The following is a 19,749-nucleotide window of genomic DNA, read 5'->3' as shown; positions in this document are numbered from 1 at the left end:
GGCATGGAGGCGCATGTCGGTGTCCTTCCCGTTCCGCACGTTCTTTGAGGTCGATGAACTCAGGAGACGGGTGTCCTTCCCCCCCACCACCCCCGCGCGTGCACCGTGAGCTGCTGATGCACCTCCGGGGACCCTCTCGCTATGCCTTTTCCCAGCTGAGATGCAGGCGGGAGGCCAGTGCCCAGCGGATGGCAAAACTCATACCAAACAGAGGGCGTACCTGTCTCCGTAACTGTATACTGATTACATGCTGAAGGGATGACATCTTCCGTATGTTCAGTAAGATATGTTATGAATTTTACCTGCTGCTTTTTATGTTTTAATGTGTGGCTACTGGAAAATTTCACATCACACTTGTGGCTCTTTTTCTACTCTGGTGGGACAGTGCTGGTCTTGAGGCACTGCTCCCTTCCCTCGATGGTTCTGAGAGGCCAGCACGTCTTTATGTCCTTCAGCACATCTCTACAGACGCCTAAATGGAGCTGCTACCTGGGGGAGGCTCCAGATCCATTAAAGAGACTTCTGACTACGGCCTTCAGTCTCTCCGTTTATTCCTCTGCTGTGGGGAAGTCTCCTTTTATGAATGAAGACTAAGCTTGCTTTTGTATTTAGATCATCCCAAAACAAAAGCCTTGTTACCCAAATTGCGGGGATGGAAAAGCAAATTCCCCGTTGTCTTTGTGTAAAAACAGTTTGCAGAGGACTGTGACGTGAGGCAGACACTCATTTCTACTTTGAAGGGGTAGTGGCATGAATTTCCACCCAGTAGCATCGTCCCTGGGGACTGGGCGCTGGGCCTGGCAGTGCAGCCGACGGTTCTCCCTTTGACCCTGGCTTGTGAAGGTGGCTTTTCAGAGCTGGCAGCAGAGGATGGGTGCTATACAAGCTGCTGGGCCACTGGAAGAAAGAACGCACTGTCTCTGCTTCAGTCTTTACACATCCTCGTGGTTCAAAGACACGGACAAAGGGAGGAACCATAAATATACTAGGAGAAAAGTGATTTTATTTTTAAAAATGATTGTAGAAAAAAGATTTTTAAAGCATGATGTTAGCTTGAGATGCCATAATGGAAAAGGTGAATAAATTTGCCCATCCAAGAAAAATGTATATATGACAAACATATCAAGTTAAAAAACAAATTGTAACAATGTTTCTAACTTAATGGAGATATATACACATTCATATACATACATGCATACATAGTATATTAAAGAATGATTTTTGTACTTTGTAGAGCGCACTTATAAATCTATAAGAAAAATACAACTCAGTCGAAAAATGGATAAAGTGTGGGAATAAGGAAATCCTAGGAAAAGAAAAACGCTTAATCTCATTAGTAGAGAAATACAAATTAAAAGAAAATGCAAATTGCCTCTTCAACTGATAGAGTTCTTTAAAAATGGTTGATAACACCTAGAGATTTTAAAAAATGATTGATAGCGTGTAATGCCGTAACTGATAGAGGGAACACCTAATACTGTAACTGATAGAGACTTTTTAAAATGATTGAGAACACCTAATACTGTAACTGATAAGAGATTTTTTAAAATGGTAACACCTAACCCTGTTAACAATGTGGGGAACAGGGACTTTTTATTCGCTCTCAGAGATGATGAAAACTGACAGACTTTTGGAGTGCAATTAGGCACTATCCTTCAAAATATGCTTTAGGCTACACTTTGACCTGACAGCTTCCCTTTTGGGAGTTTGCCTTGCAGATATGGTTGTTCGGGCAGGGTGCACAAGAGGGGGATGCAGCGGGTACCATGCGACCAGCCTGCTGTGTTCGCCGGAAGGGCTTTTCATGAGATGCTGTGAGAGGAGAGAATGTATGTGCTGCTTGGCTGCATTTGTGTTAAAATGAATCAAGCAGGTGCTTAGTTAACAACATCTACATAGAAAGTACATGGAAGGGGTATGTTCCAAACTGTCGAGTGTGAGAGAACTGGGAAACAGGTCGGCGGGGGAGACAGAGGCAGAGCCTGGCTGAGGCTCGTCACTTTTTACTCAGCATAAATCTACGCTATTTCCTGTTCAAAGTAATGAACATGTATTACTTTTGTCATATATATTTTAAAGTCTTTATTTGCCTTTTATTGAAGAACCGTCATATTGAGGCACAAACACCCTAGTGGGTTATGAATTAGAAAAGGTCCCTCTGCACAGACCTACTGCGTGTAGCCTCTGGTGCTCAGAACCTAGAGGCCTATTCCTCTGAAAAGCTTTATATAAAACAGTGACTATTCAACTTAGCTCTCATTAAATTTTTTTGCTCTGTTTTAGAAAAATCTAAGTACTGTGTTTTTTTTTTTTTTTTTTTTTTTTTGGCGGTACGCGGGCCTCTCACTGTTGTGGCCTCTCCCATTGCGGAGCACAGGCTCCGGATGCGCAGGCTCAGCGGCCATGGCTCACGGGCCCAGCCGCTCTGTGGCATGTGGGATCTTCCCGGACCAGGGCTCAAACCCGCGTCCCCTGCATCGGCAGGCGGACTCTCAACCACTGTGCCACCAGGGAAGCCCTAAGTACTGTATTTTAAAAAGACTGTATTCTCTTTAGCAAAGAGGCCAGCTGCACACGGAAAATATCTTGATGTTTCTTAAATTGCCTTGTTATGACTGTTGTTATTACTATTATTATGTTAGTATTATTTCCTTCCTTGTGTTTATTTATGCTTCCGATACTTTTCAAAGACTAACTCCTTCTAAATTTCAGGGTGTCCCAAAAAGGGACATTTACAGTTTTAAGGTCGGCAAACCCTGCGGCTCCCTGCTTTGTGCCCCAGCTACTGAATTACCTGGTGTCCACCCTGAGTCTTACCAGCTGGTTCTCACCCAGGGCCGGGAGGAAGGTGTTTTAGTGCACAAATTTGTTTTGTGGGTGGACAGTGAACTTGGGTGTTGTGGCTAGAGAAGGTCGTGGAAAGAAAGCCACACTGGAGCTCATACAAGTTCCTTGAAATTCCGTGAAAAGCCATCGGGTCCTTGCTTTCCCGTCGAGGTGAGCTCACCCTGGAAGGAGGCATGCCCAGACCCCTGAGCTGTGGCATCGCAGTCCTGCTCTTCCATCTCACTGGGTGGTGGGTTTGGGGTGAGGGCAATGAAGGGACTGGTCTGTCTGCTCCAATTTCAGACCCTCGTCCCCAGCCTGTGCAGGAACAAGGACCCTCGCCCCACACAGTCTGCCGCTCTGTCCCGAGGTCTGGGACCAAGGCAGCATTGTGAACACGGGGTCTCCGGGCCAGATGCCGCCCCTTCCCAGCAGCCCACCCTTCGTCCCTAACACCCGCTGGAGTCATGATCCCCTCCCCCTGGCACTCGGGCATCGCCTGGCATTACTGGGGTGTTACTGCCTGCGAGTCTTGAAAGTTTTTACGTGGATAGAACCTCTGCGGTCTGAAGGAGGGGTAGGCTTGTGATAGAAAAGCTGTCAGGCCACGTGACGGCGGGGCCCCAGGAACCCTCTGAGTCGGTTTTCATCTGGAAGCACTGGCCTCAGAGCTCAGTCACCAATCCTGAGCCACTGGTGCCAGAGCAAGTTCACATCTTTCAGTATCGCGACAGGATTTCCATCCTTCTGGGAGGACGTCCTCGTCCACGGCTGGGGAGGCACAGTTCTAAACCAGTTAGGTGCGAAAAGAGCATTTGATGAAAGAGGCATGTGCAAAGTGCTGGGATGGGAAAATCCCCACCATCCTTACTGTTTCCCCAGTTCTCTTTGAGGAGCTTATTGTTTTTCATCTTCATGGTTGTTAAGAGGTTAAACTATGCCCGATGTTTCCTGTTACTGTACTGTCTGGGTAAGTACATATGCGGCTGCTTGTCGTGCAAGCTTTCTAGAAATGTTGCATTTGACCTCAGGGAACAGAAACACCCTGTGTTCTTTCTTGCTGGCGTTCCCAACGCCGTGGGCAGCTTTTGACAAACTGTCGGGCCCCAACTTTACACTCAGACAACTTTTCAAACAGGCCAAGTTCACTTGGCAGCAGGACTTGGATTTCAGGTCTCAACGTGTTATGATTCAAAATTTAAGCTCAGGAAAATCGCGGGCACGTGATTTTCAAAAGTAAAAGTAATCAGGAGTTTCTGCCGACACTTCTGTGAGGGCCCCCGCACAGGACAGGGAGGTAGGGGGCGGTAATTCCCGTGGAAGTGTGCCAGGTTCATGGTGGCGGCCCTGCCCGCAGTCACCGCCGGCAACGGAGCCCAGCTGTTACCAAGCAGTAGAGGCTGCCCTGAGACCACACACCCTGCTCCCCACTGTTCCCTGCATTTCCTCAGGGGCCGAAATAAATCTTCATTGTTAACTGGCAACGTTTAACGTTAGACATTCTGAAGATTCTTGGGGGAGAAAAATGTTCTTAATCTTGCTGGTGTTGCATTGGAATTGTGTGTCCTCGGTTTGGCATCTCTCTGTGATGTACCTACAGTGCGGTCCTCGTATCGAGAGAAAAGACATCTCACGTGGGAGGAAAGGTGTACTTGTACCCGCAAACTTGAAAGCTTTAGATACAAGGGTGTCGAGAATCCCTGTCATCTGACCTTCTCATGTCCTCTGCTGGTTTGCAGTTTAACTCGGCGGCCAAGCAGCTGATCGAGTGGGACCAGCCTCCCGCGGGGGGCGTTGGCGCTGCGGAGGGCGCCCCGGCCGCTGCCCCGAGCAGCGCGGCCCCCAGGCAGCCCGAAGCCAAGAAGAACACGAAGAAGCGGCACTCGTTCACCTCCCTGACCACGGCCGGCAGGGCGTCGCAGGCCACCCAGCAGCGCCACTCCGTGGAGATCAGCCCCCCGGTCCTTATCAGCTCCAGCAACCCCACGGCTGCCGCGCGCATCGGCGAGCTGGCCGGTCTCTCGTGCAGCGCCCCCTCCCAGGTACCTGCACTGCCCTGCCCCGGGGCCACCGTGGTGTCAGCCTTCGGGGGACAGCAGCTCTCCCAGGGCAAAGCCTTCTGCATTTGTGGGTGGAAATGGCGGGGGCGGGAGGGACCAGCCTGGACATCCCCAGGTCGGCTCAGTCACCTCCAAAGGGCAGAGCGGCAATTACAAGATGACTCCAGTCACGCTGAGTGCTTTCCCCACCAGGCCCCCATTCAGCGGGACGGAGCCTTCTCGCCCCCTGAAACCTCATCTCCACCCAAACTGGAGGTGCCGTGGCCACAGTGTGGAGTGTGCGGCCGCCTGCATCTGTGTCACTTACCGTGGTGTTTAGGCTTCCAGGCAGGGTTACAGGGAAAGGACGGGAAGAAACACTGAGTTTAAACTAGAAGTTGGCCTAGCGTTTTTTTTTTTTTTTTTTTTTTTTTTTTGCGGTACGCGGGCCTCTCACTGTTGTGGTCTCTTCCCTTGTGGAGCACAGGCTCCAGACACGCAGGCTCAGCGGCCATGGCTCACGGGCCCAGCCGCTCCGCGGCATGTGGGATCTTCCCAGACCGGGGCACGAACCCGCGTCCCCTGCATCGGCAGGCGGACTCTCAACCACTGCGCCACCAGGGAAGCCCCCTATTTTTTTAACTCGTTAGTCCATCAAGACTTTGCATGGCCTTATGACATAGCTACATGTTATTCTTGTGTTAATAAAAATAACACATGATGATTGGGAACGTTGGTAATTCATCTGGCAAACAGGTCTCGAGTGCCTTCTTACAGATGCCCTGGGCGCCGTGCACGCACCGTGGACCCAGGATGGAGAAGACATAGGCTTCTGTGCGTCAGACCCTAGTTGTGGGCAGACTGAGCCCCGGGCCGGGGGGCCACCCAGCTCACAGGCAGGTGCAGTTACCCAGGCAGAGGACAGCTGTGTCCTCTACCACCAGAGGCCAGAGAGCCGGGTCCTGAGCAGCCTGCCGCAGCAGGAGCCACTGCTTTCAAGTCTTGTGTTTCATCTTAAAATTCACGCAGGTTTTATATACATTCCACTGTGCTTTGTAAAAACAAACATATACTACACAGGTTGATGCATGCCCGTTCTGGACCACGGAATAAAAATGTGCAATGCAGCGTTTGGCATTCCTTACCAAGGCTATCGAAATGCCGCTTGACCCCGTCCTGCAGGTCCACACTGGATCTCGTAGTTTCTAAATGGGATTGTGGCCCAGCGGCATTATTTTAGGTGGTGAGGCCGTGGCACGTGACCCTGCAGGGGAAGTAGGACATGGACACGCACACACACGGAAGAGGGCAGAGGGCAGAGGGCTTCGTGTGTTCACTGCTGTTCCCAAGCGTCAGACAGGCTGTAAGCAGCATAAACACGTGCTGAGTGAGTCACTTGGACAGTGTATAGAGGAGAACCAGGAAGGGGTCAAGCCTGTGGAAGTAGACCCGTTCCAGGTCTGAGCAAGGAGTACGAAGGCGGTGACCCCTGGAGGGGTCAAAGCTGCAGGTCCCTCTCTGAGGGAGGCTCTGACGGAGGGGCTGGTGACGGGGGCTCTTCCCTATGGAAAATCGGGTCGCAGGACTGTTTTTCATTTTGTGACCTTAGCATTCACAGTGACGTTTTCTTGAAATAAAAGGTGAGCCTCTGCCGGGACTCGGGGCGGCTCAGCAGGGCACAGACTTGGAGGTGTGGACAGCCGTCTGTGGCCGTGGAGAAGGTGGAGGGGAAGGCGGGTCACCCAGCGTCTGTCCCAGAGACCCCGGTGTCGGGCATGGCGCTGGGCGTGGGCACGGGAGGGCGGGGCTGTTTGTGTCTTGGGTGCAGTAGCTGAGGAAACGGGCTCCTCTCTGTTTCCATGAAGACAGCCTCCCCGTGTTCTAACAGGTTCTGTTCTCAGTGCTAACATGTTGCCTCAGGGAGAAGTTATTTCTAGAAGAGATGAGAGAGGTTTGCAGCGCTGCCTGGGTTCTCCAGCCTCGGCTCCGGCACGTACGCCCGGCCCCGGGTCCTGGGCCCATCCCCGGGCACTACGGGCCACGGTTAAACAGGACCAGCCCAGCCCAGCCCAACCCAGGGCGGACCTGCTGCAGATGTGACGGGCCCTAGGCTGGATGTGTCTCCTGCTTTGGGCCTCGTGTCCTTCTTGCTTTTGCTTCACGCGGTTTGGTTGCTTTGATAAGAAAATCCAAAGCACGGGGCCTCCAGCAGTGAACATTCATCCTCTCGCACCCGAATGAAAGCCACGCGGAGGTGGTCAGGCCACTGTGGTGTCGCCTCCGGTTCAGCTCCCCTGTCCGGGCTCGTCCTCGTGTTTCCGGATGGCGCTTAGAGATCGCACTGTCACGTCGAAATCCTGCAGGACAGAAGGGAGCAGACAGCTTGATTGTTATCGTATCGGTGACTCTGGCACCGTCACATGTGAGAACTGGAAGGTGGTTTGTAGGCTGTGCTGTCAGGCAGGTCCCCAGCGCAGGTGTGCACAGATGTCTGCGATGGGCGTCTGTAAAGCACGTGGTGTCACAAGCAGCTAGCCGTCTGTCTGCTCTCCTGGCCGCGCGCCCTCAATGTGTGTGCTCGCTGCCAGCTGCAGGAGTGATTCGTGATGTTCAGTGCTTTGTAGCATTTTTGTGTTGCCAGCAGCTTCAGGGGAAGCAAGAAGGTCCACCCACTCCTTCCTCTTTGCTCCCCCCCGCTCTCCACGTAGCCCTTTCCCGGGGAGGAAGCCGAGCCAGTGTGCAGCCCCACGGGAAGGAGTGAGCACAGTGGAAAGCCAGGCTGCCCTCCCTGCTCAGGGCATTCGTTCTGGAGACCTGCCCCGCTCGGCCTGGTCACTCCTGCCGCTTGCTTCTGCCTTTAGTCATCCTTTGGTGACTCTGTCTCTTCCTTTACCCGCGTGGAACTGGGGCCTGCAGGGTCCTCCACGTCCAGGGCCGTGCGGGCAGAGACCCCAGGTGGCCTGTGGTCTACCCCACGCCCTCACAACGTGACTGTCCAAGTTCACGGGCTCGTTCGAGCTCATCACCCTGCCTCCCGGTCTGGGGCTCTTGGCGAGACGTCAGACACTAGTGAGGACTTCCTCCGCGGCTTGTAGGGTCAGGCCCTGGAAGCTGAGTTTTGGCAAGTTTTTCCCACCCCGAAGGTTCCTAGGTAACAGCGTGCACTTTGAACGGAGCCTCATTTATCTTCGAAGAAAGACTTGTGTTTCCTGTGATGCCAACTTGCATCAGAGTACGTACTTGTCCTCAGAGTACGTACACAAACGGGTTTCTTGAATAGGATAGCTAGAGGCCGCTAGGTTTTATCCTAGGATGAAAAATCCATGGGCGTCTCATTAGAAATTGAATGGAAATAGACTTTGGTTCACAGGAGAGACCGAAACTGAGGTTTGGCGGGGAGCCTTTGTGGAGGTGCCCCTTGGCTCTGCTTAGGTTCAGTCAATGTATGAGCTGCCAGGTACAGGTGTAGCTTTACAAGAATGTGGATTCCACGTAGCTCAGACTTGACCTGTGAAAATCAGCTGTGTGCTAGCATGCTGGTTGTCCTTGCCTGGGAGGAAATGAAAGTCCTTCAGGCCGTCTGGGAACTGATCTCTAAGCCTCTCTTTGTCCTGATAATCTTTTTCCTAATTATTGGGATTGAGGAAACTAGGTTTGGGGTTAAGTTTTTGTTACAAAACGCCCAGCAGTTTTGGTGGAACATCGTTTCCTGGGGAGACGAGGTAGCAGCCAGCCACATTCCTTTAATAGTGGAGGAAAGACTTCCCGTTTGTGCAGGGACCCACGCCCGCGGTCTGTAGTCACACCCAGGGTGCATCGGGAGCGAAACTGGTCAGGTAGCCGAACACCTGCGATGAAATGATCTGAATAACTTTCTTTCTAGTCAGTTAATCTTCGGTAGTGTCATGGATGACACACCCATTCTTTTTTTTTTTTCTTTAAAGACTTTTTTTTTTGATGTGCACCTTCTTTTTTTTTTTTTTTTTTGCCTTTATTGAATTTGTTACAATATTGCTTCTGCTTTTTATGTTTTTGGTTTTTTGGACCCGAGGCTCGTGAGATCCTAGCTCCCTGGCCGGGGATCGAACCCGCACCCCCTGCATTGGAAGGCAAAATCTTAACCACTGGACCGCCGGGGAAGTCCCGATAAGGCACCTTAGAAAACAGCTAGTTTGGCTTGACCCTGTCCCCTGAAAGGTTTTGTAAACAGTTGCCTGCGATCGGCGGTCCGGGCAGCTGCATTTTAATTACGCATCCCCACGGAAGGGTACAAGTCACGGGAAATGATCCTGAAGGTGGCACGATCCCTTAAGCGTGTCGTGTAGATTTCACGAGTTGGTGCACTGGTGAGCATTCAGGACAACCCACCGGAACAGGATCCTTGGGAAGGTGTCAATGGGCTAGTTGCAGGCCAGGCAGGTCCCAGCAGCACTCACGTGAGGCAGCGGCTGTCGGGAAGGCCAGCAGCCGTGGATCCTGTACGTGAAATGTTGTCGTGACCAGTGTTTGTCAAGCGGCTCCCTGGCATCTAACATAGGGCCTCACTACGTTTGGGCTGGATAACCTGAAGGGGATTCTTGAATGTTTAGCTGTGACTCGGTGCCCGGGGCTTAGCTGGTCTCATCTGTTGTGCGTGCGTCCTCTTTTATTCACTCTTTTTTCTTTGGCAGGTCCACATAAGTACCACCGGGTTGATTGTGACCCCGCCCCCGAGCAGCCCAGTGACCACCGGCCCCTCGTGCACGGTCCCGCCAGAGGCCCCCTACCCGGCCGCCCTTTCGGTGAGTGTGGACCACCGCCTCCCACCGGACCCCCGTGCCTGCCGCTTACAGGTGCGCAGCCCTGTGGGCTGGCTGCCGCCCTCCTGACACCACAGCTCACCGTGACGCTTGGTGAGGGTGGGGTCTCCATCTCTCATCCTCTGTCTGTTCATTTTAGCAAAAAATCACAAAGTCTCAGGCCGATAGCCAGCACTTTATTTTAATGGCAAGGGTCGGTGGCCTGAGGCTGCAGGAAGAGCTCCGGGGAGAACTTTTAATTTTCATTAAAGGTCGGCCTGATTTTCTGAAGGCTTAACCTTTGCTTCTTTTGGGTTTCTAGACCAGGCGTATTTATCGAAGTACTGAGGGAGCTGGGATCCTAGAGGCCGTGTGGTTTGCCTCGGGTCACGCGACGCGCGGATTCCTGTCTCCGATGACAGTTCCCCTTCTGGGTTCCTGGTCTTCTGTTGGTCTGTGTGACTGGCCTCCCTGGAGGTTATCAGATGTGTGATTCTCCAGAAAGCCCCTCAGCCTGCAGACAGTCTGAACAAAACCGCTGAGTGCTTTCAGACAGCCTAACGGGGAAATGAACAGGAAGAGTGAGGGCAGTCGAGGGAAGCTGATACGAAGAAGAACTCTGTGGGGAGAAAACTGAAAAGGAAGAAACAAGAAATTCAACCTCGGGAAGCAGCGGCACAATGGCTTAAATCCATGTTTCCTCAACCTGCAGGGGAACTGCTAGGAACCAGCCTCTCTCGTCCGGGCCGCTGCCTCGCTACACTTTCAGACCGTTTCTTCCAGTGCTGAGTTGAATAAGGATAGAAAAGATCACTAAATCCTTCTCCCCAGTGGACCCCAGCCCTTAGCTTGCTTTACAGAATCTCTCCCAGTTGTGCTGCTCTCAGAGGAAACAGTGTGGTCGGTGATGGGGGTCCAGCCCAGCCTCTCCTTTGTGATATGGCCGTGAGGTCCCTCAGCCTCTCTGAGCCTCTGGTCCTCGCGTATAACGTGAGAGTCGTATCTGCTTCGCGGAGGCGGCACTGCCTGGAACTCAGGGAGGTGACCGTGAAAGACCATCCACCTCTGTTGGGGGCCACGGCGGGTGCAGCATGCTTGCTGGTTTCCTCAGAGCCCCGGGGTCGGTCAGGCTCACTGCTGGGGTTTTCTCCACTGTCTGTACCGGGAATAGGGAGGCTTCTCCGCGCTGGTTTGTTTTCAGGTTGTGGACTTTATACATGTTGCCAATTCTGTTTCTCTCTTCTCAGCTGCGTACAGACAGCTTTGCACCTCCCCTCACCCCCCAGCAAGGGCCTCACTGCACGTTAGTCAGGTTGTTGACTCCATCTGGTCCTATCCCCCTCATTCACCCTTTGCCTCATTTTCTTACGTTATATTTATTTTGTCTTGATGCATTTTATGAATAGTTGAAAGCCGACTTTCCTCTCATCCCCAGAGAAGACCCTTTCCTCCCTCCCTCCCTCCCTCCCTCCCTCCCTCCCTCCCTTTCTTCTTCCCACCCCAGGACATTCACAACCTGTTGGAATTTCCATCTCCAGATGACTACTTCACATGGAAAAATTCTGATTTCATTTCTTAAGGGAAAAGAGACTGACTTTTCTATCTTAGAAAAATTAGCGGAAAAGACGAAGCGCTGTCTGAGTTTCAGCCCTTGTGGGCCGACAGTTTTACGATACAGTAAATTACTAGTTGATCTTAGCTGGGCGCACTCTAGGGCATACAGATGCGACAGGTCACGAGAGAGCATGAACACACAAAAACTAATTTACATTCAGCCATTTTATCCCAGGATTATACAAGAGAGCCGGCATGTCCAGCAAGAGGACAGTTTATTAATGCTGCATCTGTGCCAGTTCCATTTAATGGAAAACTAATTATAAGCAGATCTGTTGCCTGTCACCCTGGGAGATGTCTAGATCTCAGAGTCCCTGGTCGGCTGGCAGGAATGCTTTGGATTTAATATGTCAGGTTTAAGTGGAAAAATCTCGGTAACATGTACCCTCTGTGTCTTCCATCAACCTGGCAAGTATCCTGTTTAAAATGTGAAACCTTTCCCAAGACTTCGAGCGCGATCACAGCAAGTGTAGGCGGCATGGTGGGAAGGAAACCAGGCTTTTCCTGGTGTGCATTTTATTTTATTTATTTATTTATTTTTATTTTTTATTTACTTATTTTTTTTGCGGTACGCGGGGCCTCTCACTGCTGTGGCCTCTCCCGTTGCGGAGCACAGGCTCCGGACGCGCAGGCTCAGTGGCCATGGCTCACGGGCCCAGCCGCTCCGCGGCATGTGGGATCTTCCCGGACCGGGGCACGAACCCGCGTCCCCTGCATCGGCAGGCGGGCTCTCCACCACTGCGCCACCAGGGAAGCCCCCTATTTATTTATTTTAATTATTTATTTATCTGTTTTGGCTGCACCGGGTCTTAGCTGCGGCGTGCATGCAGGATCTAGTTCCCCGACTAGGTATCAAACCCGGGCCCCCTGCATCGGGAGCGTGGAGTCTTACCCACTGGACCACCAGGGAAGTCTCCCGGTGTGGATTTTTGGTGATAAGCACCGCTGCTGGACTAGGACGTGAACATTATTTCCAGCACCTTTTTCATAAGTTGAGACTTTTTAATCTTTTATTCAGAGTGGAATTATGAGCATATTGTCCTGTACCTCTCACAAGTAACAGTTAAAATGTTAACTATCTAATAATAGAAGCAAAACTGGTATTACATCTATCGCGTTCAGACATCAGACTGTTCATGGCACGGAGGGTTTTTTCCCAGCTAATCCTGTGAGGGGAGGTGGATGAAGAGCTTGCTCTCGTGTCCTGTGCATAGTGTGAACTTGTGAAACAAGTGATGGCTGATCCCTGACCCTCTGGACCAGCTGAGAGGTGTTTAGCTACAAGATGTCACAAGGTAGCCAGGTCAGAAAAGGCCAGATACAGTCCATGGCCAAGTTGAAATCAGATTGCACCCAACAGTGTGTAACCATAACTAAAACAAGCGTGTGCGTGTGTGTGTGTACACTTAAAGAAACAAAATTAAATGATGTCATGTTCTCAGGATAGCCAAGACGTACTGAGTCCATTGTCGCCCGTGGTGGGAGGGTCCGGAGGGTCAGGGCAGGATTCTGGACATAGGGACGGGACCGCCCAGCTTGGCAGCGTGAGAAGCAGAAGTTAAGCGTTTGGAATCGGCAGCAGTTCTGACGACCAGAATGGGGACAGGATATGGACAGAACCTCCATAGCGACCACAGAGAAGGACCCTGGCATCGCAGGAACTGAGGCCCTTGATCCATATCAGACTGCCCTGACGGCGGCAGGCACACGGGACGCTTTCTCGTTCGTGAAGCCCTCGCTGAGGGTCTGTTACCTGCCGTGGACAGAGCTGGGTGATGGGGACACGAGGACAGCGAGACGGTTTCTGACTCTGCAGCCTCGTGAGTTCTAACAGCAGCCTCCATCCTGAGCCTCTGCTGTTCCCGGGGCGCCGCAAGGGCCGCTTCCCTGACCTGCTGCTGCTGAGAACCCCTCGGATGTCATTTCTGCAAAGTCAGTGAACGGTGTGGGTGTGTCTCCTCACATGTCAAAGGCAGTTGGTGAGAGAAAGTCCATTCCCAGAGAGGTTTCTTTAATCTACCAAATTCTTAATTACATCTCCCCTTCCGACATCATCTTCCAAGCGTCTGTCTCTGGCATTTTTAAATATACTCTAATTTTTTTTCTTTTCTTCATAGCTGTGCCCACGAGTGACTGACTGAGTTCCTGGGAGTGTCCAGATGAGATGAAAAACTCACTTTTCCATCTTCTTAATTTTACTGAATTCTGACACCTGAGTGTTTTTTTTGAATCGCTGGTTATCAGTGCTTCCATTTTTCTGTTTCCTACTCATTGTTTAAAAAAGGCAGAATACTCAAATATTTGCACACATGTGGCCGTGTGCAGGCGGTGATGCTGTGGGAATTGGTGGCACCGTTGCCCTGAGAAGGGATGACCAGCCGCCCCTCCTGCTGTCCCCTCGGTGGCCAAGCACCTGCGTGAGTTCACAACACAGGAAGACCCTGGAGAGAGGTGGCAAGTGGGTTCGTTGGAGTCGGATGTTCAGGAAGAAATGATGACGGGATTGGGGGATATTAAATGGTCTCTGCTCAGAGGACCAGAAATGCCCAAAGTCTATGCCACCGGCCATTTTTCTACCCTGGAGAAGAGGGAGGGGCACACGTGAGGACACACGTGAAGGACGGTCGGAAAGAACATGGACCTTTTACCGTCAGAACCCCAGGCTCCATCCAGGCAAAGCGCTTTCCTGGTCAGTGGCCTGCAGCCCTCGCCCAGGGTGAGGACCTTGTGGAGCTCGGCCCCCAGGCACCTCGGGGCTGGGTGCAGGGAGGGGAGAGAGGAGGGGGCCACAGTCCGGCCTTGAACTCTCACTGTCCACTAGCGGATGTGGCCTGTCGGTGGCCTGGAACCAGTCACTCATACAGGACATTTCTTTCTTGGAGGGAGCCCGAGGGCGGCCCTCAAAGGCTGAGCCGGGGCTAGCTAGGATCTGCGTTTCTGACCCCAAACCCTAGGCGTCCTCCACGGTGTAAAGCTATCTCTTCCGAGAGATCAGTGGGTTGGGGACAGAACCTGGGCGGGGCAGACGTGACCATTTCCCACCACAGACCCTGCCCCCTGAGCCCTGGTTTTAAGCAAAGTATTATTCAGAGACTGTCTGTCATTCTGGCCTCAGACCATCGCCCCGTGGAGAGGGTGGGAGAGGGTCTGGGTCTGCAGAAGCACAAGCAGAGGCCTGCTTCAGCGACAGCGCAGCCAATGTCTGGTCACCCGCGTTGGACCCCAGAGGCCCAGCCCCGCTCCCCTGGCCCTCAGCTCCTCCCCGCGGCTCAGCATGGGCGCACTTCCCAGCCCCGCTGCTTTAGATCAGTGTCTGGTGACGGCAGTGACAAGCGTGGTGTTGGCTTCTGAACGCTGTCGTTGACCAGAGGTGTCCTGCGCTCCCAGCAGCCCACAGGTGCCTTTGCTGCGGCAGGAGGGTGTGTCCTGGCCCCCGGCGCCCAGCTGTGCGGTGACGGGAGGACGCGGTCGCTCCCGCGCGTCCACGTCCCCAAATTCTCTCGGCGTGGGGTCTTCACCAAGCGGCCCACGAGACCTCCTGGCCGGCCCAGTCCTGGACACACTGGGGCCCTGGCATCTGACCGGCCCCAGGGGGCAGCCACGCTGGGGAGCCTGAGTGTAATCGCTAGTCTTTCTGTGTGCTTATCCCCCCACGAACGCGCACACACACGTGCACATTTCTCCAAAGATACGCAGCCCAGCGATGGGGAGAAGTCTGCCCAGTTTGACCAGCACCACCCGTGAGAGAGAGAGCTGCGTTCTGCCTGCAGCACCACCTTTGGGATCTTCGAGACCCTCCCCTCTGGTGCCAGATCTCAGATGCCTCCTGACTCACTCTTTGTAAAAGTCACCTACACCAAACATTCCCTTACTGCATTGTTTAACTATAAGAGGTGATGTGTTCTTACATTTTGTCACCACCAGCGTGGCCTGTGTTTTTATCAGGTCCCTAGATTGTCTTTCCTTTTTTTTTCCTCGTCTCTTTCCGCATAGGGCCAGTTTAGTACAGCCTCTGTGTCACTGACGTGAAGATACAGCAGACAGTTTTCCTCTCCTCCCTTTGCCAGTGGAATTCTACTCAGAGAGCCGAGTGGGCCCTTGGCTCTGCTCTGAGTGATTCCAGGGGTGGGTGGCCTGGGCTCCTTTTGTCCCGTGTGTCACCTGACCCCCACGGCTCCGCAGCTCTGAGGTGAGGCCTGGGGAGACTGGAGGAGACAACTTGGGAGTGATTTCACGCCCTCCGGCTGCTGTTCTGTTCAGTGTCCTTGCCCAGGACCCGCCTGGGTCATGTGCGCTGAGTCTTCTACCAGGATTATCTCGATTTGTCTCCACTTTGTCTCTGAGACCAAGGGCATGAGTGCTTGGCCTTCTCCCGGTTAAAGGTGGTAAAGGCTGCAGGCCCGTGTGTGTCTCCCCGGAGCTGCCCCCGGGGCGCAGGGCGGCCTGCTCTGTGAGTGTCACCACGACCCCGCCCGCCCTGGGACTGCAACGCGTTTATCCTGCACTGGGTGTCCTGCCGCGGCTGCAGGGTGGAAAAAGCCTTCTCTGAGGTCGAGAAATTAAATATAATGTGTGAAATGGTTGCAGCGTGTGTCTGGAAATTTGATATCCTTTTCTACTCAGTTGATTTTGTTTCTGGAACTGTGTACATTAATAGGCAGATGGAGGAAACGTTGATGAGATTAAATTTTTTTTCCAAAAAAATAGAAAGAAATTGCTGTTCCCTATGTTTAGAAACCGTGGGTTTTTTTCTTCTTTTAAGCTGATGTGGAGACGCCATGCACACCTCCCAAGGGGCAGTCTTCAGCCTCCGTATTTCTCCTTTGATTCGGTGTTTACGTGGAATGGTTCAAAGATTTGGGGAGGGCAGGCGAGGTAGGGGTTTGGGCAGGTCTTTGTGTGCCTGTTTTCCCAGGAGTTTCGGTACCCAGACCCTAAAGAATTATCCGGGGTGTATAGATCAGAAGGTAACAATTGTTCCATTGATTCTGAAAAGGCACGGAGTCCTGTAGGCAGAGCCCATAAAGGAGCCAGCAGCTGCTCACGGTGTACTTGTTAAAGATTACCAGCCTCGATAGTCCTAAATTTCAAAAGCTGACAGAGCTAAGCAGAGAATAAACAAAAGTAAAAACAATGGCCCAGTGATTGTGGCTTGCTATTGTGTGTGGTTTTGGGAAACCAGGCATCAAAGGAAATTTTCTTTTGCGGCAATGGTTTGCCATACGGCGCAGCTAAGTTGTTTTCCGTGGTGTTTTACGTTTCGGGTTGCAGAAACAATCACAAATTAATTCCTAGCAAGCAGGGTGACATTATAGCCGCCCCCTTGAAAGGCATTTGGATCCTGGTCCTGGTTTGCAGCCATCAATCTTAAAATTACACGCAGTTGCGTCATTTTTTTCTTTCCCTTCTCCCAGGTGTGATGGCTTACCTGTTTGGGGAGGGGGTCGTTGTGGCTCTAAGATCTTAAAGGGTAACAAAGAGGACTCTTTTCCAAGGAGGCTTTTGTACAGGGCAGCTGCTTCTGCTCTGCGTGGATTCCACCGATGTCTTTTTTCATGGGTTTCTGATTCCTCTTCCCTCCTCTTTGCTGTGAAAGATGTGCATAAATCATTTGTTTCTTCTTTTTTGTCTCTCTCTCCAGACTATGAATCCTCCTCTCCCCCCGCCCCCGCTCCAGGAGGCCACCCCCATGGGCGCTGTTGCTGCTCCCGGGATGGGCTCCAGACCCGTGGCCGGACCCGCTGACCAGACCACACACTCACGGCCGCAGACGCGCCCCAGCGTGTAAGTGTGGTGTCCTTTCTGGCCGCGGACTGAGCCCGAGCAGAGACGCGGGGAACGGCTTTCTGGGGAGCGCTGGTGCCAGGGTGGTGTCGTATGCTTGGTCGTGCGTGTCGTTCATTAGGAAACAGAAACTAAGTGGGTCTGAGGATGGGCCGCCGGGCAGCTGGCCTGCTGAGTACGGGTCTTCCTGGCCTTCCTCTGCCACTCCTGCCAGGGCTTTGTCCCCACCTTCATCCCCTGCGTAAGGATGCTCGGGAACAGGGAGGGGCTGAGCAGAGGCCAGACCTAGCAGAGCGTGCACGTGAAAAGCTGCAGGTCTCCTACAGTGAAAAGTCTGGACATTATTCCGTCCAGGGGCTCCCCGTGGCCGAATGCAGCTCGGCATTGGCGGCTTTTCCCCTGTGTGGACTGACCCAGGAGACGCTCGGAGCCTGGTTCACGTGGCCCGCCGATCTGCGGGCTCCATGTGTTGGGGCACAGTCCCGCGCACGGAGGAGCTGTCGGGGGCTCTCTGCGATCTGCACTCGCCTTGCCTTTGACTCTTGCAAATTCCGTGTCTTCCTTGGCTGAGCGCACGGACGCGGGTGCGGCCGGCCTTCGGGTTCAGCCGTGTGCCAAGCTTCCCAGCGGGATTTCGGACCGTATGTTCCTGCCGGGGCTGCTTCCCAAGTCTGACCAGGGCCATTTGAAGGGCTCAGTTTTCCCAGTGGGCACCTGACGCCCCACAGCAGGCTTGCACCCTGGGAAGCTGCAGTAATTCCTTCGCACCCACGAGTACCGTTTGGAGGGATCGTCGCCTTCACGCCGGGAGGACCAGGTGTGCAGTTCTGAGTCAGGAGGCTTCTGTCTTTTCTGTGTAGGTGGCAGTTCAGTGGACAGTGACCAAGGCTGCTCACAGCTTAAAGGATTGTATTTTCTGTTTACTTTTGGATGAAACATCCAAGGCTTTGTGCCAAAGAAGAGTTTGGAGCATCTTGTGGTCTGTCTGTTACTCAGCTTGAAATCAACTGTTTTTTCCTCTTCTAGGTATGTTGCCATTTATCCCTACACCCCCCGGAAAGAGGATGAGCTGGAGCTGAGGAAGGGGGAGATGTTTCTCGTGTTTGAGCGCTGCCAGGATGGCTGGTTCAAGGGCACGTCCATGCACACCAGCAAGATAGGGGTCTTCCCTGGCAATTATGTGGCCCCCGTCACGAGGTAGGGCTCTGAGTTAAGTGGTTGCTGAGTTCTAAACAGAGAAGCTTTGTCCTTTCCCATGTTTTTCAGCCTGTCCAAGATTCCTCCTCCCACTGCAGTTGCTTGTTACACAGCCGGCATTTTAAAGGTCCCTATTTGTATTTGCCGAAATCCCTTCTAATTCTCAAAATTTTAGCTTACTCTTCACATGGATGTATGTGAAATTGTACGTTTCTACCAATAAATGTACTGGGTTTTAAATTATTTGCTTTAAGTTACATGTGAGAAGACTCAGCGACACCATTTTCAATATTTTTCTGCCAGAAAATTAAAAATGTAGCATTTAATATAAATAAAAGCGCTATTATTAATACTCCAATGTTTATGTGATGCTTATGAGATGCCAGACACGCAGATTTCTAAATGCGTGACACACGTTAATGCCCCATCCTTAAACAGCTCCCTGATGATGTGTGTGCTGTCGCGATCCCCACTCAGCAGTCGAGCCCGTAGAGGTGGAGAGGTTAAGCGACTCATCTGAGGTCACCTGGTGAAGAGGTGCTGAAAGCCAGCCATTTATTCCAGTAGCTTGGCGGTCACCTCTGAATTCTCACAATTATTTTCTGTAATACAGTCAGAAACAGAATTCCTTCAGTGTGACATAGCTCCTTCACCCTTCTCAAATGAGGGCAGTTTTGCTCCCCAGGGGAATTTGGCAATGTCTGGACACATTTTTGATTGTCACGATGCGGGGTGGGAGTGCTACTGGTCTCCAGCGCACAGAAACCAGGGACGCACGGGACACCTGCAGGGCACGGCACAGCCTGCGCAGAAAGGAGCTCTCTGGCCCCAAATGTCACCAAGGTTGAGAAACCATGTTTGAGGACAGTAGAAAGCAAGACCTTCAGATGTATAAATATATAGTCTTCACTTTATTTAAAGGTAGTCCCCTTTCTGGGCACTGAGGAAAGTAGCTCTGGAACGAATGCAATGACCTATAATGGCATCATCATTGAGGAAGCCCCAGTTTTGGGCCACCTGGCTCTTCATAAATGGGCCAGCTTAACTGTGTTAAATCATTTCTCCAAGTCCCTGATTTTAAGTAAATAGCTGAATGAACTGACATGTTGTCAGCTGTGGGCCTTGATTCAGAGGCTGGCCAGCAGCCTGATCAGATGACAGTCATTCTGTTTGCAGAAGGTGACAGCATGTTAGCTTTCATTTGACTTGCAGATTTTTCATCACTATAAACCTTCTTCTCGGTGTATGTTAAAATCTACACTCACATCCAGAAGACGGCAGCTCGACCTTCCCTGGTGGGAAGAAAACTAACAAAAAGCCACAACAACTAAGGGAGATAAACCAAAGCAACAACAAAAAATCAAGTTAGCAAAGAAAAACATTTTCATAAGATTCAAATACAAATTATCCAAAAGTCTCTGGAGAGATGCTTACTGACAGTAAATGCTCTGTTACTCCTCATGGTAAATAATAAGGAGGTTCAAGTTAATGAAGTATTCTGTTTGGTAGAA

General features: G+C 52.0%; 1 protein-coding gene across 1 annotated transcript in view; it reads left to right on the top strand.

Moving 5' to 3' along the window:
* SH3RF1 (SH3 domain containing ring finger 1) overlaps positions 1 to 19,749 on the top strand; it is a 155,871-nt gene that overhangs the window by 115,759 nt on the left and 20,363 nt on the right. The window contains exons 4-7 of the mRNA XM_065879441.1: positions 4,566 to 4,868; positions 9,536 to 9,646; positions 16,899 to 17,041; positions 18,068 to 18,238. Of these exons, the coding sequence (XP_065735513.1) occupies positions 4,566 to 4,868; positions 9,536 to 9,646; positions 16,899 to 17,041; positions 18,068 to 18,238 (728 nt within the window). The remainder of the gene's footprint in view (positions 1 to 4,565; positions 4,869 to 9,535; positions 9,647 to 16,898; positions 17,042 to 18,067; positions 18,239 to 19,749) is intronic.

This window comes from Phocoena phocoena, chromosome 6 (assembly GCF_963924675.1).
Source record: "Phocoena phocoena chromosome 6, mPhoPho1.1, whole genome shotgun sequence".
NCBI classification, from domain to species: domain Eukaryota; kingdom Metazoa; phylum Chordata; class Mammalia; order Artiodactyla; family Phocoenidae; genus Phocoena; species Phocoena phocoena.
The sequence above is the reverse complement of the archived record's forward strand: the minus strand, read 5'-3'. Positions and strand labels throughout refer to the sequence as shown.